At 46.6% G+C, this 17,395-nt stretch overlaps 1 protein-coding gene and 2 long non-coding RNA genes across 3 annotated transcripts; 2 read left to right on the plus strand and 1 right to left on the minus strand.

The window, feature by feature from the left end:
* The first annotated feature begins 219 nt into the window (after positions 1 to 219).
* Positions 220 to 1,716, plus strand: LOC123051256 (uncharacterized). Its single transcript, XR_006423990.1, has 3 exons — positions 220 to 664; positions 766 to 1,453; positions 1,547 to 1,716. It is a non-coding gene; the product is annotated as an uncharacterized lncRNA (long non-coding RNA).
* A 1,332-nt stretch (positions 1,717 to 3,048) lies between these two features.
* On the minus strand, positions 3,049 to 6,469 carry LOC123051257 (uncharacterized). Its single transcript, XM_044474091.1, has 5 exons — positions 6,277 to 6,469; positions 5,754 to 5,936; positions 5,607 to 5,667; positions 4,222 to 5,496; positions 3,049 to 3,596 (listed from the first exon to the last, which is right to left on the minus strand). Exons 3-5 carry the CDS (start codon positions 5,630 to 5,632, stop codon positions 3,557 to 3,559), a joined length of 1,341 nt encoding a protein of 446 aa, XP_044330026.1. The 5' UTR covers positions 5,633 to 5,667; positions 5,754 to 5,936; positions 6,277 to 6,469; the 3' UTR covers positions 3,049 to 3,556.
* Positions 6,470 to 8,225: 1,756 nt separating this feature from the next.
* Positions 8,226 to 9,579, plus strand: LOC123048477 (uncharacterized). The gene is made up of 4 exons (XR_006423303.1): positions 8,226 to 8,303; positions 8,394 to 8,425; positions 9,318 to 9,336; positions 9,448 to 9,579. It is a non-coding gene; the product is annotated as an uncharacterized lncRNA (long non-coding RNA).
* Positions 9,580 to 17,395: the final 7,816 nt, after the last annotated feature.

Raw genomic sequence — 17,395 nt, forward strand, 5'->3', positions numbered from 1 at the left:
ATATATACTACTAGTACATAAGTTATTCACATTAGTTCGAGAGTGGCGATGGAGCGGACGAGCTCGCCCGCTCTCGCTACGTGTACCAATGGGACAAGGGCGTGTCAGTTCATATGTTGAATGCGATCGTAGTCAAACAGTAACATACGGTGCCGCGGCTGACGGTGGATAACGTTTGGCGACCGTTCGGCCCATCACACAAACGGCGGTTTCGTTTCCACCCCGCACCGCCCACCTCCCGACACTTATAGTAAAAAAAAAGAATCTATCTCTTCAGCCGCCGCACGAGGCGAGCAACTCTGAGCTACGGCGATGGCGGAGGCGGGAGGGAGGCGATGGGTCAGTCCGGATCCGCCACCGCCCCACGGAGGTGAGCTGCGTCGCCCGGATCCGCCATCACCAAAGCAGCCGCGCCGCCGGGATCTGCCGCCTCAGTAGGCTGACGGCTCCCGAGCAGGAGACACGCCGCCGCGAGACGTGACCGCGCAGCCGGGCCGCCGCCGCCGCGGCTCCTGGTGGCGGAGAGGTGCTGGCCGGGGGTGCTGCTGGTGGCGGCACTAGGTTACTCCTCGGTCGCTCGCTCGGGAGCGACACGGAAGTCGGGGGCAAGCCCGTACAACTTAAACTTGCACACACAAATCATGATATCACAGGATACCAGATGGTATGAGCTGGTGTTATTGTCTTCAGTACATAGTTTATTTTCCCATGATGAAAGACTGATACAAGGTTTATTTTTGTTGTTTTTTGTTCCTGTCATTCTAGATCATGGATGGGCTGCATACATGTGGGATATGCTGAAGAAGGAGATTCATGTTCTGGACTTATTGTGTGCTCAAGTTGCTGGAGGAGTGCAGCGGCATATGATCCACCAGGAGGCTGTCTCACAGATTCACTCGCATTATTCAGCTGCCTACAGTGAGTTCTTTGCGAAATGACATTGTCCAGCTGACAGATGGAAGGGCAGCTTCCCCAAGATAATGTGAAGCCTGAGCTAGATGATTTCCCAACTACACTCAAATTCAGATAAACATCAAGAACAGGAAGGAAGTTGAGGAACTTTGTTTAGGGTTTCTAGCACTCAAAGAGGAACAGGTTGAGCCAGCCGGGTCACGGCGGCTGGGGTTTAATCCTATTACAACTCTAGATGCCTCTACCGATCTCCAAATCTTGGCTTTATAGCAATTACAAAACAGAAAGTGAACTGAAAGGTGAAGTTGTTGGACGATCAACAGCGATCCTTGACGCGACGGCTGCTGTCCGATGGAAGATCAACATCTCTCAGCAGCTGCCTCTGGCGCGAATCGGTAAGTGGAGGCCAGCATCGTTGGATGTGATTCATACGGTGGAGTTTGAATCAACAGCTGAAGCGATAACCTGCAGTTAACTGAAGATGGTTGTTGTCGATCTTCAGATAAGGGGCCTGACAGATAACGCACGATGTTTTCACTAGGTAAATGGACATTTTTATCGCAGACCTGTGTATGTCATAAGTTTTACTTCTGAAGACCTGACGAAGATTCAAATGTTATGCCCTTTTTTGCAGGGACGAGTCTGGGATGTGTATGCTTCATGCAATCAGGCAGTACGATGGGGATAAGATGATGTGGTCATTGACGAAAGCTTCATAGTCTGTTTAACTTTCTTACTTCTTTCATAAAATTGTTGGATGAGAATTTCAGCAACCAGAGCTTGGATGCTGTTTTGGCTCTGAAATCTGCAGAAAAACTTGGCCACTTCTCAGCAAATAGCTGTTTTTGAGGTATTTCGTTTGCATGATGAGCACGGAAATTGTGGCTGACAATGCGTTACGGGCTGCTCTAGAAGACAATGAGGAATGAGTGTTATCGTCAATGCTTATGTAGTGTGCAATTTGTTCATCACCTTGTGAGGGTTTGGACGGTATGTTTAGTGATCTAAACGCTCTTATATTTTTTTATGGAGGGAGTACTTTTTATTAGGATGGAACTAGCAAGTACGTGGATCTTCCAAATGACTTGTTAGCTATATTGTGTATGAAGAGTAATGCACTCAAATGCTGATCGACGAACCTCTTTTTTTCTGAACATTTTTTTTATGATCAGCTTTTGGTCAGTACAAGGTGTTGATTCAGCCAATTCTGTATATCCACATGGGAATCAAAAGCTGTGTCTGTGATGTGGTTGTTGGGAGGGCAATTTGAATTTTTTTTTGGAGGGGGGGGGGGGGGGTGGGGGTGGGGCACAGGTTTCATAATTTTTTTGAAATGAACTTTGAAGAATGTTCAAATCTTGCATGAACCTGTGATCTCAGTGATACTCATGCATATTTGACAAATTTAGCGCAGCTGTATTTTAGTTGATAGTGATTTTGCAAAAGAGAATAAAGAAAAAACAGATTTTTTGGATTTTGTCATAAACTTTTTGTTTTTTTCCTAGGTGGTAGTAGCTCATTGAGACTAATATGCTCGCGGAACATTTTTCGGGGGTCGTTTGGCAGAGACTGAGCGGCCGTGAGAGAGCGACAAGTGGAGTAAAATGGAGTTGGTGGCAGATCCCAGCCCGAAGTGGAGTAAAATGGAGTTGGTGGCCGATCCCAGCCCATCTACAACCCATAACCGGCGTTACTTGCCGTTTGCACAATCGGCACAACGTCAGCTCCTCCCGTCCATAATAGGCATTAAATGAGGCGCGTACATGCCAAGCAATACAGCGTATGATGCATATCCTAGAACGAGCGGACGGCTCGTGATAACGTGACCAGGCGAGCTCGTCCACGCCAATGAGTTTTCGCATTAGTTCATACTTCCTCTGTAAAGAAATATAAGTGTTTAGACCACTAAAGTAGTGATCTAAACGCTCTTATCTTAGTTTACGGAGGGAGTACTTTATACTGAACTGAATTGTAAGCTATACTTCGAAGTCTTTGCACTAGAATGGCAAACTTCTAGAAAAAATCCGTTGATGATGGAAGCATTATCGTTGATCATGATATCATGTCTTGACGATATATATAACTTATCAGATCTCAGATCTTTGGATTTCGCATGATTAAAATGCATGCAATGGAAAAGGCAATATAAAATAAAGATTAAATCCGAATAATCCATGGAAACAAGAGAGAAAAAACATGGTACATTTTTGGCACTAGAACCAGGGCCTTTTCTAGCTCGTTTTATTTCTGTCGCACATGACGCCTGAAGTTTTAGGAGAAGGGTTTTTTGGAGAAGGGTTCACTCTGGCAGGTACGTCCCAGCAAACGCTCGTTCCCTCCTCCCATGGGTAACAATACGTTCATTCGAAGGAGGCTCCAAATCTGGCGTTCCCCAAATATTGGAGTCCTATTATTTATTATTACATAAACTTTGTAAAACAAACTAATCCCTTTCAATCTCTAGATAACCGTTTCATGGTGAGTCCTCTTGATTCACCATTTTCAAAGAAGAAAAAAGGAGACAATAACAGGTCGAAAACAGGTCCTGGCGGTACTACAACATCGTTCTACTCTTCCTTGATGCCGGGTGCCCTTATTCTTCATAACGCCCTTATTTTCAACATCGCTCTGGCCAAACAACTCTTCATATTGTCCTTGTTCTTCGTATGAAAGTTCTCTTAGGACTAGAAAGAAAAAATAAATTAAAGAATCAGGAGAAATAAGATTATCAGGCATGAGAAGGTAGAGTCAAATACAAGAGATAAGGAGATATGATACATATGTTCCAGCATATATTATGTGGAAACAACAAGAGGAACCACAAGAAGGTACAACAGTACTCAAATATTATGTGGAAACCACGGGTCAGTATGATACATATGTTCCAGCATAGAGATTAAATGACTAGTTACAGAACAGAAATATCTGCTTTCATAATTTCTCAATTAAAGCGTTGCTTAACCAGAGTTCCTATATAGCCTATGGAATCAATCATATGGTACCCAACACTGGAGTTCCCAAAATAGTCTACAGGAGCAATCATATCGTACCCGCACGTTCAACAGTTCTATGGAACGGTGCAAAGGAAGATGAGATGAGCCACTTATAAAAGTAATGTAGCATGATCAGTGCAGCCTATTATATCCAGAAACATTTTTTTTATGATTACGTATTGATTATAACTACAAATCCCAACCATTAACAAGTATAATGCATATGCAAAACAAAATACTAATAGAATGCACATTGCAAATGTTGGTTATCTCAAGTTCTCAAAACGTATAGATCACCCAAAGGCTAAAGACAAACCTTGCAGGATCATTCTTGAGCACAGGGAATGTGGGTGGCCATGTCATCATAAAAGGATAAATCCGTTCTAAAGTTCGGTCATCTTCTGTCACCTCATACACTTTACGCAGCTCCCTGTGTTTAATATCCAAGTAAAGTGCACATTGGCCCATCTTCAAGAACACAAACTGGAGATTATCCCCCGTTTCGCTTGTGTTTAAAAGAGTAGGCTGCTCACCACCTGCCATCCCCAAAGCATCCAACATCTCACGCAAGCAAATGTCATCCAAAAGCAACCAGTTTCTCATGCTGCCGCTGTTGTCCCCCCTATGGAGCCAGATGCGAAGCTGCAGTATCTCAAGATGTATGAGATAAATCCCTGAATCATTGGCCCGTGACATCATCATATCTTCACAAATATACCGCTCCATTCCTTCCGGGAGAGGAATAGAGGTGAAGTTTGAGGTTGTCAAATTCAATGCAGCAATGCTTGTGGAGTGCTCCATATAGATCTTATTGCCAGACAGCAAAGGATTTAGATCCGATCGCGGAGAAGGGAGCACTGCCGCTGCTGAGGAACGCCAGTGCCAAAGACCATCTTGCAGCGTATATATGTTCGCCTTGTATTTTATAGAATATTTTTTTCCCTCTATGAGATAAGCCATTGACAACCATATGAAGGTCAAGCTCTTACCGTCACCTTCTTCCTTCAAGAGGAACTGGGCGCAAGTGCCTGCAGGTGAAGCGCCATCGAATTGGTCATATGGGGCCATCGGCGGTTCAACAACGCCTCTCTCTGGGCAGAGCGGCCAGTGCACTCCCCACAAGATCTTCTTGCCTTGGAAGCCATGGAGAAGGATGGTGTCGTTCTGGCAATCAAGAATGCACGCAAGTTCTTCGTCGTATGCCTCCAGACTGTAGTTCTCAGCCAGGCGGACAGCAGTGGCAAGCTCTGGGGGTTGAGGCAGCATCGAGACAAAGCACGGGCGGAGCAGGACCGGTAAGAGCTCGTCAGTTGACCTGGTGGAGACATAGAAGCCAAGGAGACGGGGCGGGTGGAGGCTGCGGAAGCGGCGGAGAAAGGCCTTGTTGGATACAATGAAGAACCAGCGCTTGCAGACAAGGATGGCGCGTATGAGGCTGGTGGGCAGGCCCAGTCGGACAATGATCTCGATGAGGAGGTCGTCGTCGTCCAGCACCCTGGATACGGAGTCCGCTGCCTCCAACGGCGGTGGGAATTGGGAATGCCTCTGCATCTTGCCATCCATACATGATGTCTTGGAAAAGGGATCGACCCTGAAATTAGAAGCATCTATAATCAGTACAATCGAACTGGACAATCTGATTGCGTGAAATCAATGAATAGGAGGAACTTAAAGAAACTGAATGAACTCAATCTAACGTACCCTCCCGGAGTGTCAGCAGGATCCATCTGCACCTCTCAGCTCCAGCTCACAACATTCAGTCCTAGCACAGGATGGAAATGGAGGATTTAATCTGATAGTGCAAGAAAAGAAAATGGGAGTGGTGGGCAGGGAGAGAAAGGGGATCACCTCCCGGTCGGTAGGGATGTAACAGCGCCGTTGTGGAGACGCGCGGGTCAGCAGCGAACTCCCCTCTTCTGTTAATCTCAACGGCAAAACAGAACCAAGAGAATGTTCCTCAAGATGCTATAGCACATTCTTCATCAGTACATAAGTGCCGCATCTGTTATATTTTCATCTTCTTCCTTCGGACTGCAGAAATTAAGTTAGGCTCCTAATTAGTAAACGTGATTTGTACACGGCACGGAAGAGAGTTGTGGCCACTCAAGATTCAGTTCCTGCAGAATTAGTCTGAGGAATTCAACATAAGCAACAGGACCCATAGTTTTCACAGAACTGAACACCATCAACAGTTACATCACCAAGGTTGCAACTTTACCAACCACCACATGAGACATACATACATACATACAGATCCCCCGATTTTCCGCCACAGATCCAACGCTTAGAGAGGTAAAAACGCGAAATTGTCCTCCACGGAAAGGGATAGATAGAAGCGCCCACGGCGGGAGGGGAAAGGGGGAGAAGCAACCTTGGAGAGGTCGCGGAGAGCGTTCTGGTGGCAGCTCCTCGCCGCAGAGGTCGATCACGCGGACGGTGGCGGCGGGGCCGGAGAGGGAGGCCAGTGGCGGAGGGAGACGGGGAGAGAAGGTGCTCTGTTTTTTCCGTGCGGTTCGCTCGGGGAGAGAAGATTAAGATGCCCCAGGCCGAAATGCTTTTCTTTTTCTTTTTTTGAGTGGCAAAACGGTGTCATATGATGGTGGCATTTGTTTTTCACATATGAAAATAGAAAATCCATCAATTGATGGCATGATATTTTTCTTAACATGGTACTACAATCAAAGCCGCTCACATACACTCATTCAATGAACATACACACGCACACAATTATGATGTTTTTTTAACACTGTACAATCGAAGTCGCTCACATAGCCAATTCCTATTAAGAATACGAGAGTGACAAATGAGATGGAGATCTTGGCTATCATCAAACCATCCTTTCCTACTCGCGCCTCAAGGGCCGGTCATTTACGCTCTCCACTTTTCGAGGTCATCCTCTTCAGCCTGTGTTAGTAGTGCTAGTTTTTCGTTTTTAGTACCTTACGGGTCTATAGAAAGGCTTAGAGCATGAGCATACACTCACCCCAATGAACACACACACGCACACGGCACAAATTACCCCTATGAGCTCACCTGTGAGAGCCGGCACATCATCTTGAGCGTACATCGCCGGAAGACCTGAATATATTCAGAAAAATGCGAGCACCAATGTCATGTATGGGACTTGAACTCTGGCGGGGTGGGGATAGCACGGTCGTGGGACATGCATCGACTCAAGAGACTCAAGGCATCGTCGTCTCCCAGACCCTACTCTTCCTCGTCGGAGTCCGGAGCCTTGATGGTGCCGGTCGATGTGAGGTCTACGACGGATCCGTCGTGGTCGGAGGCCACGTCCAAAACGATGCGGATGCGGCGCTCAGGGTTGCAGGCCATCCGTTGAGGCGCTGGAGTGTGCGACTCTGCCTCGCCGGCGTCTGTTGCGATGGCTGTCGTGGCCTCTCGCGCCCTCTGCCTCGCACGGCGAGTATGCTCTGTGATACACTCAGTGGACGGGCCATGGATGGCCTCGTCGTTCACGCGTCAAAAAAGGGACCACGCGTCCGCCACGACGTTCGGACGCCAAACGGAGCGCACCGCCTCCGGCGAGGCAGCGGCGACCTACCTCGCGCCGGATCCATGCACGATTTGGGCGGACAGGATGGATCCGCCGTGGATCAAGTCTGACCGCTATCGGGCATTCTCCTCGCGGGCGTGGTGGAGCGCAATGCGGACGGCCATCTCCTCCTCAGGGCCGGCTAGGATGAGGTCCGAGTTTACGGATCGGCTGACGGAGGACTCGAATCCGCTGCCTGCCGTGTCGGAGAAGGCCGAAGATCGCTGGACGGGAGTTGGGGGGGGGGGCAGAATGGACTGGAGTGGCTAGGGTTGGTCTGGAGAGCGGATGAGAACGATTATATGTGGGGTCGGGTGAGCCGACTCCAAGTGGCAGACGTGTCTAGGCATCCCCATATCCGTCACATTTTTGTGCTGGATATTAGAAGTGTTGGTCAGCCCAGGCGTTTGAGGCTGTTAAAGTGCCCGTCTAGGTAACATTTTTTTTATCAGTCACTGACCGAGTGGTCCGTCTGGGTATTTGATGAAGTATACAAGTGGATTAACTACTTATGGAAGTGCCATATTACCCATCCATTGAAATTAAACTGCGAAAACGTCACATAATTAGGGACAGGGTAATAAAATGATCACCGTACTGTGTTCAAGAAAGAAAAAAATTATCACCTCAGCCTTCACGAGACAAACCATCGGACAGACCTCCAAGGAACCGTCGACCATACGAAACACACAACCCCCAAAGCGCCGTCCCCACCGATTCATATATATATAACGAACTCCACACATCTTGCAACCAAAACCCTACCCCTCACGGCCTCACCCTCAACCTCAAGCAACCGCGCCGCCGCCCCTGCGAAGCGTTCGTGCCGCAGCTCCGCCATGAAGGTACGCGCTGCTCTCCACCTCCCGATGCACGCAGATGTGACCTGTGCCTGTGCGATGCCTGATTCGTGTGACCTTTTGCGTTGGTTTCAGTTCAAGATCGCGACCGAAGAAGACGAGGAGCTGTGAGTGTTTCTCGTCTCCCGCCCCATTCGTCCTCTAGACCCGCGCCGCGTAATCAGCACACTTGACTGCTTTGGGGAAATGGCGTTTCTGTTTAGTTCGTGGTTCTTTTGATATGCTGTTGTCTTGCGCATCTTTCTAATGCTTGGTGTTGGTAGAACTTTTCTTTTACTTTGTTAGTCTGGATGGTGCGGATCTATTATTTGTGGATGCGTGTGTTAATACGACGCTCTTATAAATATCATGGTGCGATTTGAATCACGTTGAAGCTTCAACTGAACACTTCTGTAGGCGTTCTGGAGGGTGTTCTTAAACAAATACCGTGTCGCGCAGAGGCTACTAGTTTGTTACTTTGCTTCCATGTTCGAATGTAGCTTCAAGTTGCATTTAGCACAGTTAATATACACTTCCCACTTTGATCTATCTATAGATAAATGCACATTTATATTGTTTATTCTTAACTTGTATGTATTCCGAGTTTAAAAAGTGCACAACAATACTAAGTGTTGTCCGAGGATTGAGAATATGCAACCCCTCCGACACACTTTAACAAATTTATTAACAACAAATGGTTTCAAGCATCTTGTGATGCTTAGTACTGATTAGTTTTTGGGGAAACATAGGAGACTATGTACCCTGTGATGCCATCAACAGCGTTGAACTGTTTAACTGCTTAACAATATGACAGATGATGCCGTGATATGTCTTAATTAACTATTTGGTTGACAAATGTTGTAATAGAACAAAGCAGTTTACTTCTGAAACCACCATAAGCAGACTTTTAGTGGTTAATAATCAGTATATTAAAGTTTGTTCATTGACTAGATATTCCAGTTGGAATTTGCTCTTTTCTTTTTTTAATTCAAATATCTAACATTTTGGTATGAACTACAGGCGGAGAATCTCTAAGGAGGTACTTGTTGGTCCTCTTCTGGGTTGGCAACATATTTCATGATACATAAACCCTTCAGCTGATGTTTTGATAGTTTTGATCTAAGATATCTGTCATTTCATGTATTTCCAGGAATTCAAGGGTTATGTCTTCACAATCATTGGTGGCTGCCACTAGTAGAAAAAGGGTCATCTGTCCCGGTTGGTAAGGGCCTTTTGTCCCGGTTGTTGAACCGGGACTAAAGGGTCGTTACTAATGCCCTAGCCCTTTAGTCCCGGTTCTTACACGAACCGGGACAGATGGGCCTCCATGTGGCCGGTGCGGCGAGCCCAGGCAGGAGGGCCTTTGGTCCCGGTTGGTGGCACTAACCGGGACCAATAGGCATCCACGCGTCAGCATTTCAGGGGCTGGGGTTTTTGTTTTTTTAGGGGGGGGGGTTTGGGGGTTTTGGGGGGTTAATTTAGGTGTTTCATATATTGTGTTAGCTAGCTAATTAATAGAGAGAAGTGTCCTCTCTTATCTTCGTGCTTGGTCGACGCTACGTACTATATACGTATAGAGAGGACTAGACACGCTAGCTAGTAAGCAAATGAAGGAAACACAAGATCGTCATGAACATATATATGCATACAGAGAGAAGTGATATCGACCACCTCTCCTTCTCCGAGAGATTGGTCGAACAACAAGTTCTCGTATATCTATCCGACGTTACCGACTACATATATACAATAATTATCTCTTACAATATAATCTCCTAATTATATATGTACACAGGGTCCACATAGTATTCTTTGTTTTCAGCGATCACGTGGTCAAGGAAGAATGCCGCCAATTCCTCTTGAATTGATCGCATACGATCTGGTGGTAGGAGTTCATCCCGCATCCGAAAGATCTAATTTGAAGAAGGGGTCAATACATATATGAAACTCAACACAAATGATGGTAATAAAATAAAATTGTGAATATTATTGCTTACGCACTTCATATTGTTCGTCAGAGTAGCCCCGCTCACAGGTCGTGTAGCGGATGGACTCGCAAACGTAGTATCCGCAGAAATCATTCCCTTGTTCCTGCCACAACCACTTTACAAGAAATAGAGGTCAATCAAACTGATAAGCAAGCATGCTAAATGGTATTGATGAAACTAGCGCTTGAATCACTAGGAGATGCGCGGAACATGCTACTATAGTACTTACTTTCGGGTGTCTAAATTGCAGCTTCTTCGGCTGTCCCGGAGCTTTTTTGGTGAATTTTCTCCAAACCCTGCCAGACAAAGAAAACAATTACTTGATATCAGGAAATGAACAAAGTTGCTGATATGGTGGATAATGATCGATTTAACTTACTTCTCGAGCATTTGAGTCATGTCCGCATAGTCCTGGGGATCTTTTCGTCTCGAGTCTAAGACGGTTACTAGTCCCTGCTCAAGCTTAATCTCTAGGAGAATATAGTGGAAGCTGCGCACGCATGCATAAGTCATCAATTACATTACTATAACCTGGACTAATAAGGGAAACCGAATATGCACAAGACAGTAACACTCACTTGAAGTTGTAAGGAAAGAGTATTATATCTTTGTTTTCATTTATTACCAACGATCGTAGCAAGTTGGCCTCAGGTATTTTCGGCATGATATTTAACCTCAGTTGCATCTATGAGATTTGTGTTAATGAATCCAATATCACCGATTTGTCTTTTCTTCAATTCGGCGATCTTCAATCTGCATAATATAGTGAGGATAATTATAAATACATGCAATGAAAGAGCTGACCTATATAGAGAGACTTAATGACAGAAGTAGTACTACTTACAGACAGTAGCAAGTGATCGTTGATTTATCGAGGGCCTTTTGATTGAAAAACTGGAAGAACTCCTCAAATGGAACATTCAACATTTCAATTCCAACGAGGTCATGCTCCTCTTTAACTCTCAGCGTCAAAGTATTCCTCCCCCAGACTCTCTGCAGGTTTTCATGTACCAATCATGTAATCTTCGCATCATCGTTGTTAGAGATCTTTCATCTTTGACGAGAGGCTTCCCGTAATGGTATTTGTGTTCGTCCACCTCCAAGAAATCATAATGTACATCGTCGGGCAGGTAATCTCCAAGATTTCTATAACCGGGCACCATCCTCGGATCATTAGCGACGATGTCGCTAGACACCTTGAGCGGGGGGCACGATTGGTTCGCTTGTTCGCCGAGCTGGGCAATTTTTTTCCCAGCTCGTCGTTCTTTTAACCTTTGATCACTGACAGTACTTCCCGACCGCTCCGCTTCGACAAATGTCTTTGCAATAATGCGCTCATAGTTGCCTTTCGGCGGAGACTTTGGTGGTTTTGTCAGGGCAGCCAGAGTGCGCTTCGCTTTCACCAGATCTACCTTCTCCTCCGGAGGTGGATGTTTCTTTGCTTTCACCCCTTCAAAGAAGTTCGTCACTTCGGCTCGCACGATCTTCGTGGTTTCCTCCTCGGTCCTCTCGTATGGTAACTTCTCTGGAGTCTTCAGAGAAGGACCGAATCTGTATTGCCTCCCGCCTCTGGCTGTATTGCTAGACGCTGGCAGAGCAGACGGAGCGGCTGCGGCTGTCTTCTTTCCTTGCTTACGAGGCGGAGGAGAAGGACTACGACGCGCCGGAGCAGCCGGAGCGGCGGCGGGTCTCTTTCGCCCTTGCTGACGAGGCGGAGAAGGAGGAGGCTGGCTGCTCGGGCGCGCCGGCGCAGGCGAAGAAGGAGGCGGAGTGCCGCCACGCGCCGGAGAAGGAGGCTGAGTGCCCTGATCACTCGCCGGAGGAGGAGGCGGAGGAGGAGGCAGAGTGCCGCCACGCGCCGGAGGAGGCTGAGTGCCCTGATCACTCGCCGGAGGAGGAGGCGGAGGAGGAGGTGGAGTGCCCTTACTCGTCGGAGGAGGAGGAGGCGGCGGAGGCGTCCAGTTCGGAAGGTTGATGAGCTCCTTCCGCCATAGGCATGGAGTCTTCAGAGCAGAACCCAGCCGAGTCTCCCCTTCACCGGTAGGGTGGTCAAGCTGGAGGTCCTCAAATCCCTGCGTTATTTCATCCACCGTCACCCTAGCATATCCTTCTGGAATCGGACGACAGTGAAAAGTTGCGCCGGGTTCAGGAGGTCGAACAGAGCCAACAGCCGCTTTGACTTTGAAGTTCTGCCATTGCATCATAAGGTGGCAATGTTGAGACTCCGTGATAGCATCCACGGGGTAGCTAGCAGGAGCCGTCAAGACATGCTCCGGCTGAAGCAGCTCGGTGGAAGCCACGCTGCTTCTCCGCTGAGATGGCGGGGTAGCTTCGGGGGTAGTTTCGGCAGGTCGCTTGCTGCGAGCTACGTCTCGTTCCTCTAGCGCTTGAACCCTTTCGTGCAGCTTCTGAATTTGGGTCTGCTCCACTTTTTTCCTCCTCTCCTGGCATTTGTAACCGCCTGCGTCCGGAAAACCAGCCTTCCACGGAACGGAGCCTGGCGTGCCTCGTGTCCGTCCAGGGTGCTCAGGATTCCCGAGGGCCATTGTGAGCTCGTCGTTCTCTCTGTCTGGAACGAACGTCCCTTGCTGCGCTGCATCGATATAGTGCTGAAGCCTCTTGACTGGTATTATCATTTGCTCGTCCGTCCAAACGCACTTCCCTGATACAGGGTCCAAGGTTCCGCCAGCCCCGAAGAACCAAGTCCGGCAACGGTCTGGCCAGTTCATTGTCTCTGGTTCGATCCCTTTATCAAGCAGATCATTCTCAGCCTTGGCCCACTTAGGCCGGGCTTTGAGGTAGCCACCTGACCCCGTGCGATGGTGAAGCTTCTTCTTCGCAGCATTTTTCTTGTTTGTCGCTGACATCTTCTTACTCTTTTCCGATGTCTTGTGGGCCACAAATGCGGGCCAGTGATCTCTGATCTTCTCATATTTGCCGATGAATTCTGGTGTCTCTTCTTTGTCGACAAACGTTTTCAGCTCATTCTTCCACCTCCTGAATAGGTCTGCCATCTTCTTAAGAGCATGAGACTTGATTAATTGCTCTTTAACTGGCTTCTCCGGATCCTCCTCTGGCGGTAGGGTGAAATTTGCCTTCAGCTCAGTCCAAAGATCATCTTTCTGCATATCATTGACATAAGACACCTCAGGGTCTTCCTTCTTAGGCTTATACCATTGGTGGATGCTGATCGGGATCTTGTCCCTAACAAGAACCCCGCACTGAGCAGCAAATGCTTCCTTTGTCCGGATGGGTTCAATCGGTTGGCCGTCGCGCGCGATTGCTGTGATCTCAAACCTTTCATCCGAGCGCAACTTTCTCTTCGGGCCTCGTCTCTTTACCGAAGTTGTGCTCGATCCGGAGGGCTAGAAAAAAGAAGAAAGACGAGAGTTAATTAATATGTGTACATACCAAAACAATGAATGCATCAATTAGCTAGTCAGCACAGGCTTAACTAATATATTTACCTGGCCGGACTCTGTTCGGTCACCGGAGCCGTCACCACGGGCTCCTTCTTGCACCAGCATTGGGTCACCGGAGCCATCATAATCATGTCTTTCCTCCTCCACTCTTCGATCACCGTAGCCTGCTTCTTCACCCTGTTCTTCCAGACCATCATTGTCGTTAAGATACGACAAGACATCACCTCCGGCTAAGATTATGTCCCCCAACACCTCTTCTGCTTCCTCGTCTCGTCCGTGCTCCATTGTTTCTGCAAATATTACAACATGGCAATTATTACACAAACATGACAGCAGGTGGATATATTAGTGCAAACGTAGACCTAGCTTATTCCGGGTTTGGGGTGGCCTCGGCAACGCTTCAAGGGTAGGGGCGCGGCGGGAGGGGGTAGGAGACCGACATCGTTTTTTTCTAGGGTTTGGGTGTCCTCGAGAGTTTTGGTCGAGCGAGAGGGCCGGGGGGTGCTCCCGTGGTATAAGTTATCACGGTCGAAGTTATCCGGGAGGGGGTTATATCGACAACGACGACATACATACATGGGAAAATAATGTTATCGGGGAGGGGGTAGGTCGAACCCCCCCCCCCCCCTCGTGTTGAAGTTATCGGGACACGGGGTATATCGACAACGACATATCCGATAAAAAATAAGAAGACGAAGAAGAAATAAAAAGAGGAGAAGAAGATATTAATAGAGGAGAAGATTGAAGAAAAAAAAGGAAAAAAAAGAGGAGAAGAAGAAAGGAATAGAGGAGAAGAAGAGAAAATAGAATAGAATATTCTATTTTCTCTTCTTCTCCTCTTCTTTTTCTTCTTTTTTCTTCTTCTTATTTATTTCTCATCTTCTTCCTCTCCTCTTCTTCTCCTTTCTTCTTCTTCTTATTTTCCTTTTTCCTCTCATTCTTTTTCTTCTTCTTCCTTTCCTAGCTAGATATATAAAACTTTTCTAAAAATGTAACTTTTGCATATATAAAACTTTTTCTTCTTCCTTCTATTCCTTCTTCCTAAATATATAAAACTTTTCTAAAAATGAAACTAACCTAAAATGTACCAAATCAGAGAACATATATAGATAAAACTTTTCTAAAAATCTAACTTTTGCATATATGTATTTTTTAAACATCATTACAATTGAAAAAATACATACAAAAAACATGTAAAAAATACATACATACATATATGAACATACATAAAAAAATACATATATCTAAAAATACATACATACATATATGAAAATCTAAAAACATGTAAAAAAATAGCACGGCGGCGGGGCCGGCAGAGGCGCGGTGCTCACAGAGGGAGGAGCGCGCGGCGGACGGCGTCGGGGCAAGCAGGGGCGCGGGGAGTGGCGCGGAGACGGCGTCGGGGCAGGAGCGGCACGCGGCGGGGCAGGGGCGGTGCACGTCGGGGCAGGGACGGCGCGCGGCGACGACGTCGGGCGAGGGCGCGGGCGACGGCGACGACGGGCGCGGGCGACGGTGACAGCGACGGCGGGGCGGGTCGGGGACGCGGCAGAGGCACGGCGAGGGCGCGCGACGTGGTCGGGGAGGGGGGCAGGGGTGACGGCGGCGTGGTCGGGGGCGCGGCAGAGGCACGGCGAGCTCGGGCAGCCTGGCGGCGTCGTCGGAGGGATCGAAGAACTGACGAAATTTTCACAAGTGCTGGCTTATATAGCAAACCCATTGGTACCGGTTGGTGGCACAAACCGGTACCAATGCCACCTTTAGTCCCGGTTGGTGCCACCAACCGGGACCAAAGGCCTCTTTTCAGCAGCCCAAAGGGCGGGAAGCGGCGGCCTTTGGTCCCGGTTGGTGGCACCAACCGGGACTAAAGGGGGGCATTGGTACCGGTTAGTGCCACGAACCGGTACCAATGCACCCCTTTAGTATCGGTTGGTGCCACCAACCGGGACCAAAGGCCTTGTGCTGCTGCGCCCGCGTCGAAAGTTTAGTCCCACCTCGCTAGTTGAGAGGGGCGCGCAGTGGTTTATAAGCCCCACTGCCGCTCCCCTCTCGAGCTCCTCTCCATTGCAGGCTTACGGGCCTAATTGTCACTGCTATGCCTGATGGGCCTACTGGGCCTTCTGCGGGCCTGAATCCTGGCCCATCGATGGGTTTCTAGTCGTATTCAGGCCGTGGTGGCCCAGTAGGTGGCATATTTTTTATTTTTTGCCTGTTTTTTTGTTTTCTTTTTTGCTTTATTTATTTTGTTTTGTTTCTACTTACAACAAAAAACTTATTTATTTTATTTTATTTTGTTTCTAATTACTTATTTATTTTACTTTATGATAATTCTTTTTGCTATTAAAGTTTCTAACAAAAAAAGTTCTTTATGAAAATTCTTTTTGCTTTCAATGATTTTGAACAGAAAATACTTCGATAATTTTAGTTGCATCAATTTTATATAATTTTAGTTTCAATAATACTAGAGGTTGCTTATAATGTTTTGAACAGAAAATACTTTGATAATTTTAGTTTCATAAATTTTATTTATGTTATTAAAGTTTATTTTATTTTGTTTCTACTTATATATTTTATTAAAGTTTATATTATTTTGTTTCTAATTACTTATTTATTTTATTTGTTATTTTTCATGCACCATTTTTCATGCATTTACTGATTATTTTGAGCTATAAGACCCTAAAATTGAAAAGCATTTCAAATGAACTCTGAAAAGGTTGAAAGTTGGCATGGTATCATCATTTCATCCACATAGCATGTGCAAGAAAGTTGAGAGGGTTACGGCAAAAACTGGATGCACTTCGTGTACAAAACGGACAATCTCTTTCGAATTATCAGGATTTCATACGGAAACTCGTCTGTTACAAAGGGATTTCATTTTTTAAAACTTATTTGAACTCCTGACTTTTTGTGTGTTCAAAATGCACCATTCAAAGCCACATCATCAATTTTCAACCCTTTCTGACTTCATTTGTTATTTTTCATGCATTTATTGATTATTTTGAGCTATAAGACCCTGAAATTGAAAAGCATTTCAAATGAACTCTAAAAAGGTTGAAAGTTGGCATGGTATCATCATTTCATCCACTTTAGCATGTGCAAGAAAGTTGAGAGGGTTACGGCAAAAACTGGATGCACTTCGTGTACAAAACGGACAATGGTATCATACTCGTCTGTTACAAAGTTGGCATGGTATCATCATAATAGTTGCGGGAGAAAGTCTTCACTTTTTCTTCGCTTGTGTCATTTGCTTATTGCGCCGTAGCCATGGATAATCTTCATCGTTTATCAGGATGTTTGGGTCAGCCTTGACTTTGAAGGGAGGAATTTCATGAAACTTTTCATAATCTTCAGACATGTCTGTCTTGCCCTCCACTCCCACGATGTCCCTTTTTCCTGAAAGAACTATGTGGCGCTTTGGCTCATCGTATGATGTATTCGCTTCCTTATCTTTTCTTTTTCTCGGTTTGGTAGACATTTCCTTCACATAGATAACTTGTGCCACATCATTGGCTAGGATGAACGGTTCGTCAGTGTACCCAAGATTTTTCAGATCCACTGTTGTCATTCCGTACTGTGGGTCTACCTGTACCCCGCCTCCTGACAGATTGACCCATTTGCACTTAAACAAAGGGACCTTAAAATCATGTCCGTAGTCAAGTTCCCATATGTCCACTATGTAACCATAATATGT

The sequence above is a fragment of the Triticum aestivum genome, chromosome 2D, assembly GCF_018294505.1.
Source record: "Triticum aestivum cultivar Chinese Spring chromosome 2D, IWGSC CS RefSeq v2.1, whole genome shotgun sequence".
Lineage (NCBI taxonomy): Eukaryota > Viridiplantae > Streptophyta > Magnoliopsida > Poales > Poaceae > Triticum > Triticum aestivum.

Bases quoted from the DNA above. Each gene is read 5' to 3' on its own strand.
- LOC123051257 (XM_044474091.1), bottom strand. From the start codon at position 5,632: ATGGATCCTGCTGACACTCCGGGAGG. The intron at 5,497-5,606 runs GTACGTTAGATT...TTCTAATTTCAG, and splicing joins CCTGCTGACACTCCGGGAGG to GGTCGATCCCTTTTCCAAGA. The intron at 3,597-4,221 runs GTTTGTCTTTAG...TTTTCTTTCTAG, and splicing joins CTCAAGAATGATCCTGCAAG to TCCTAAGAGAACTTTCATAC.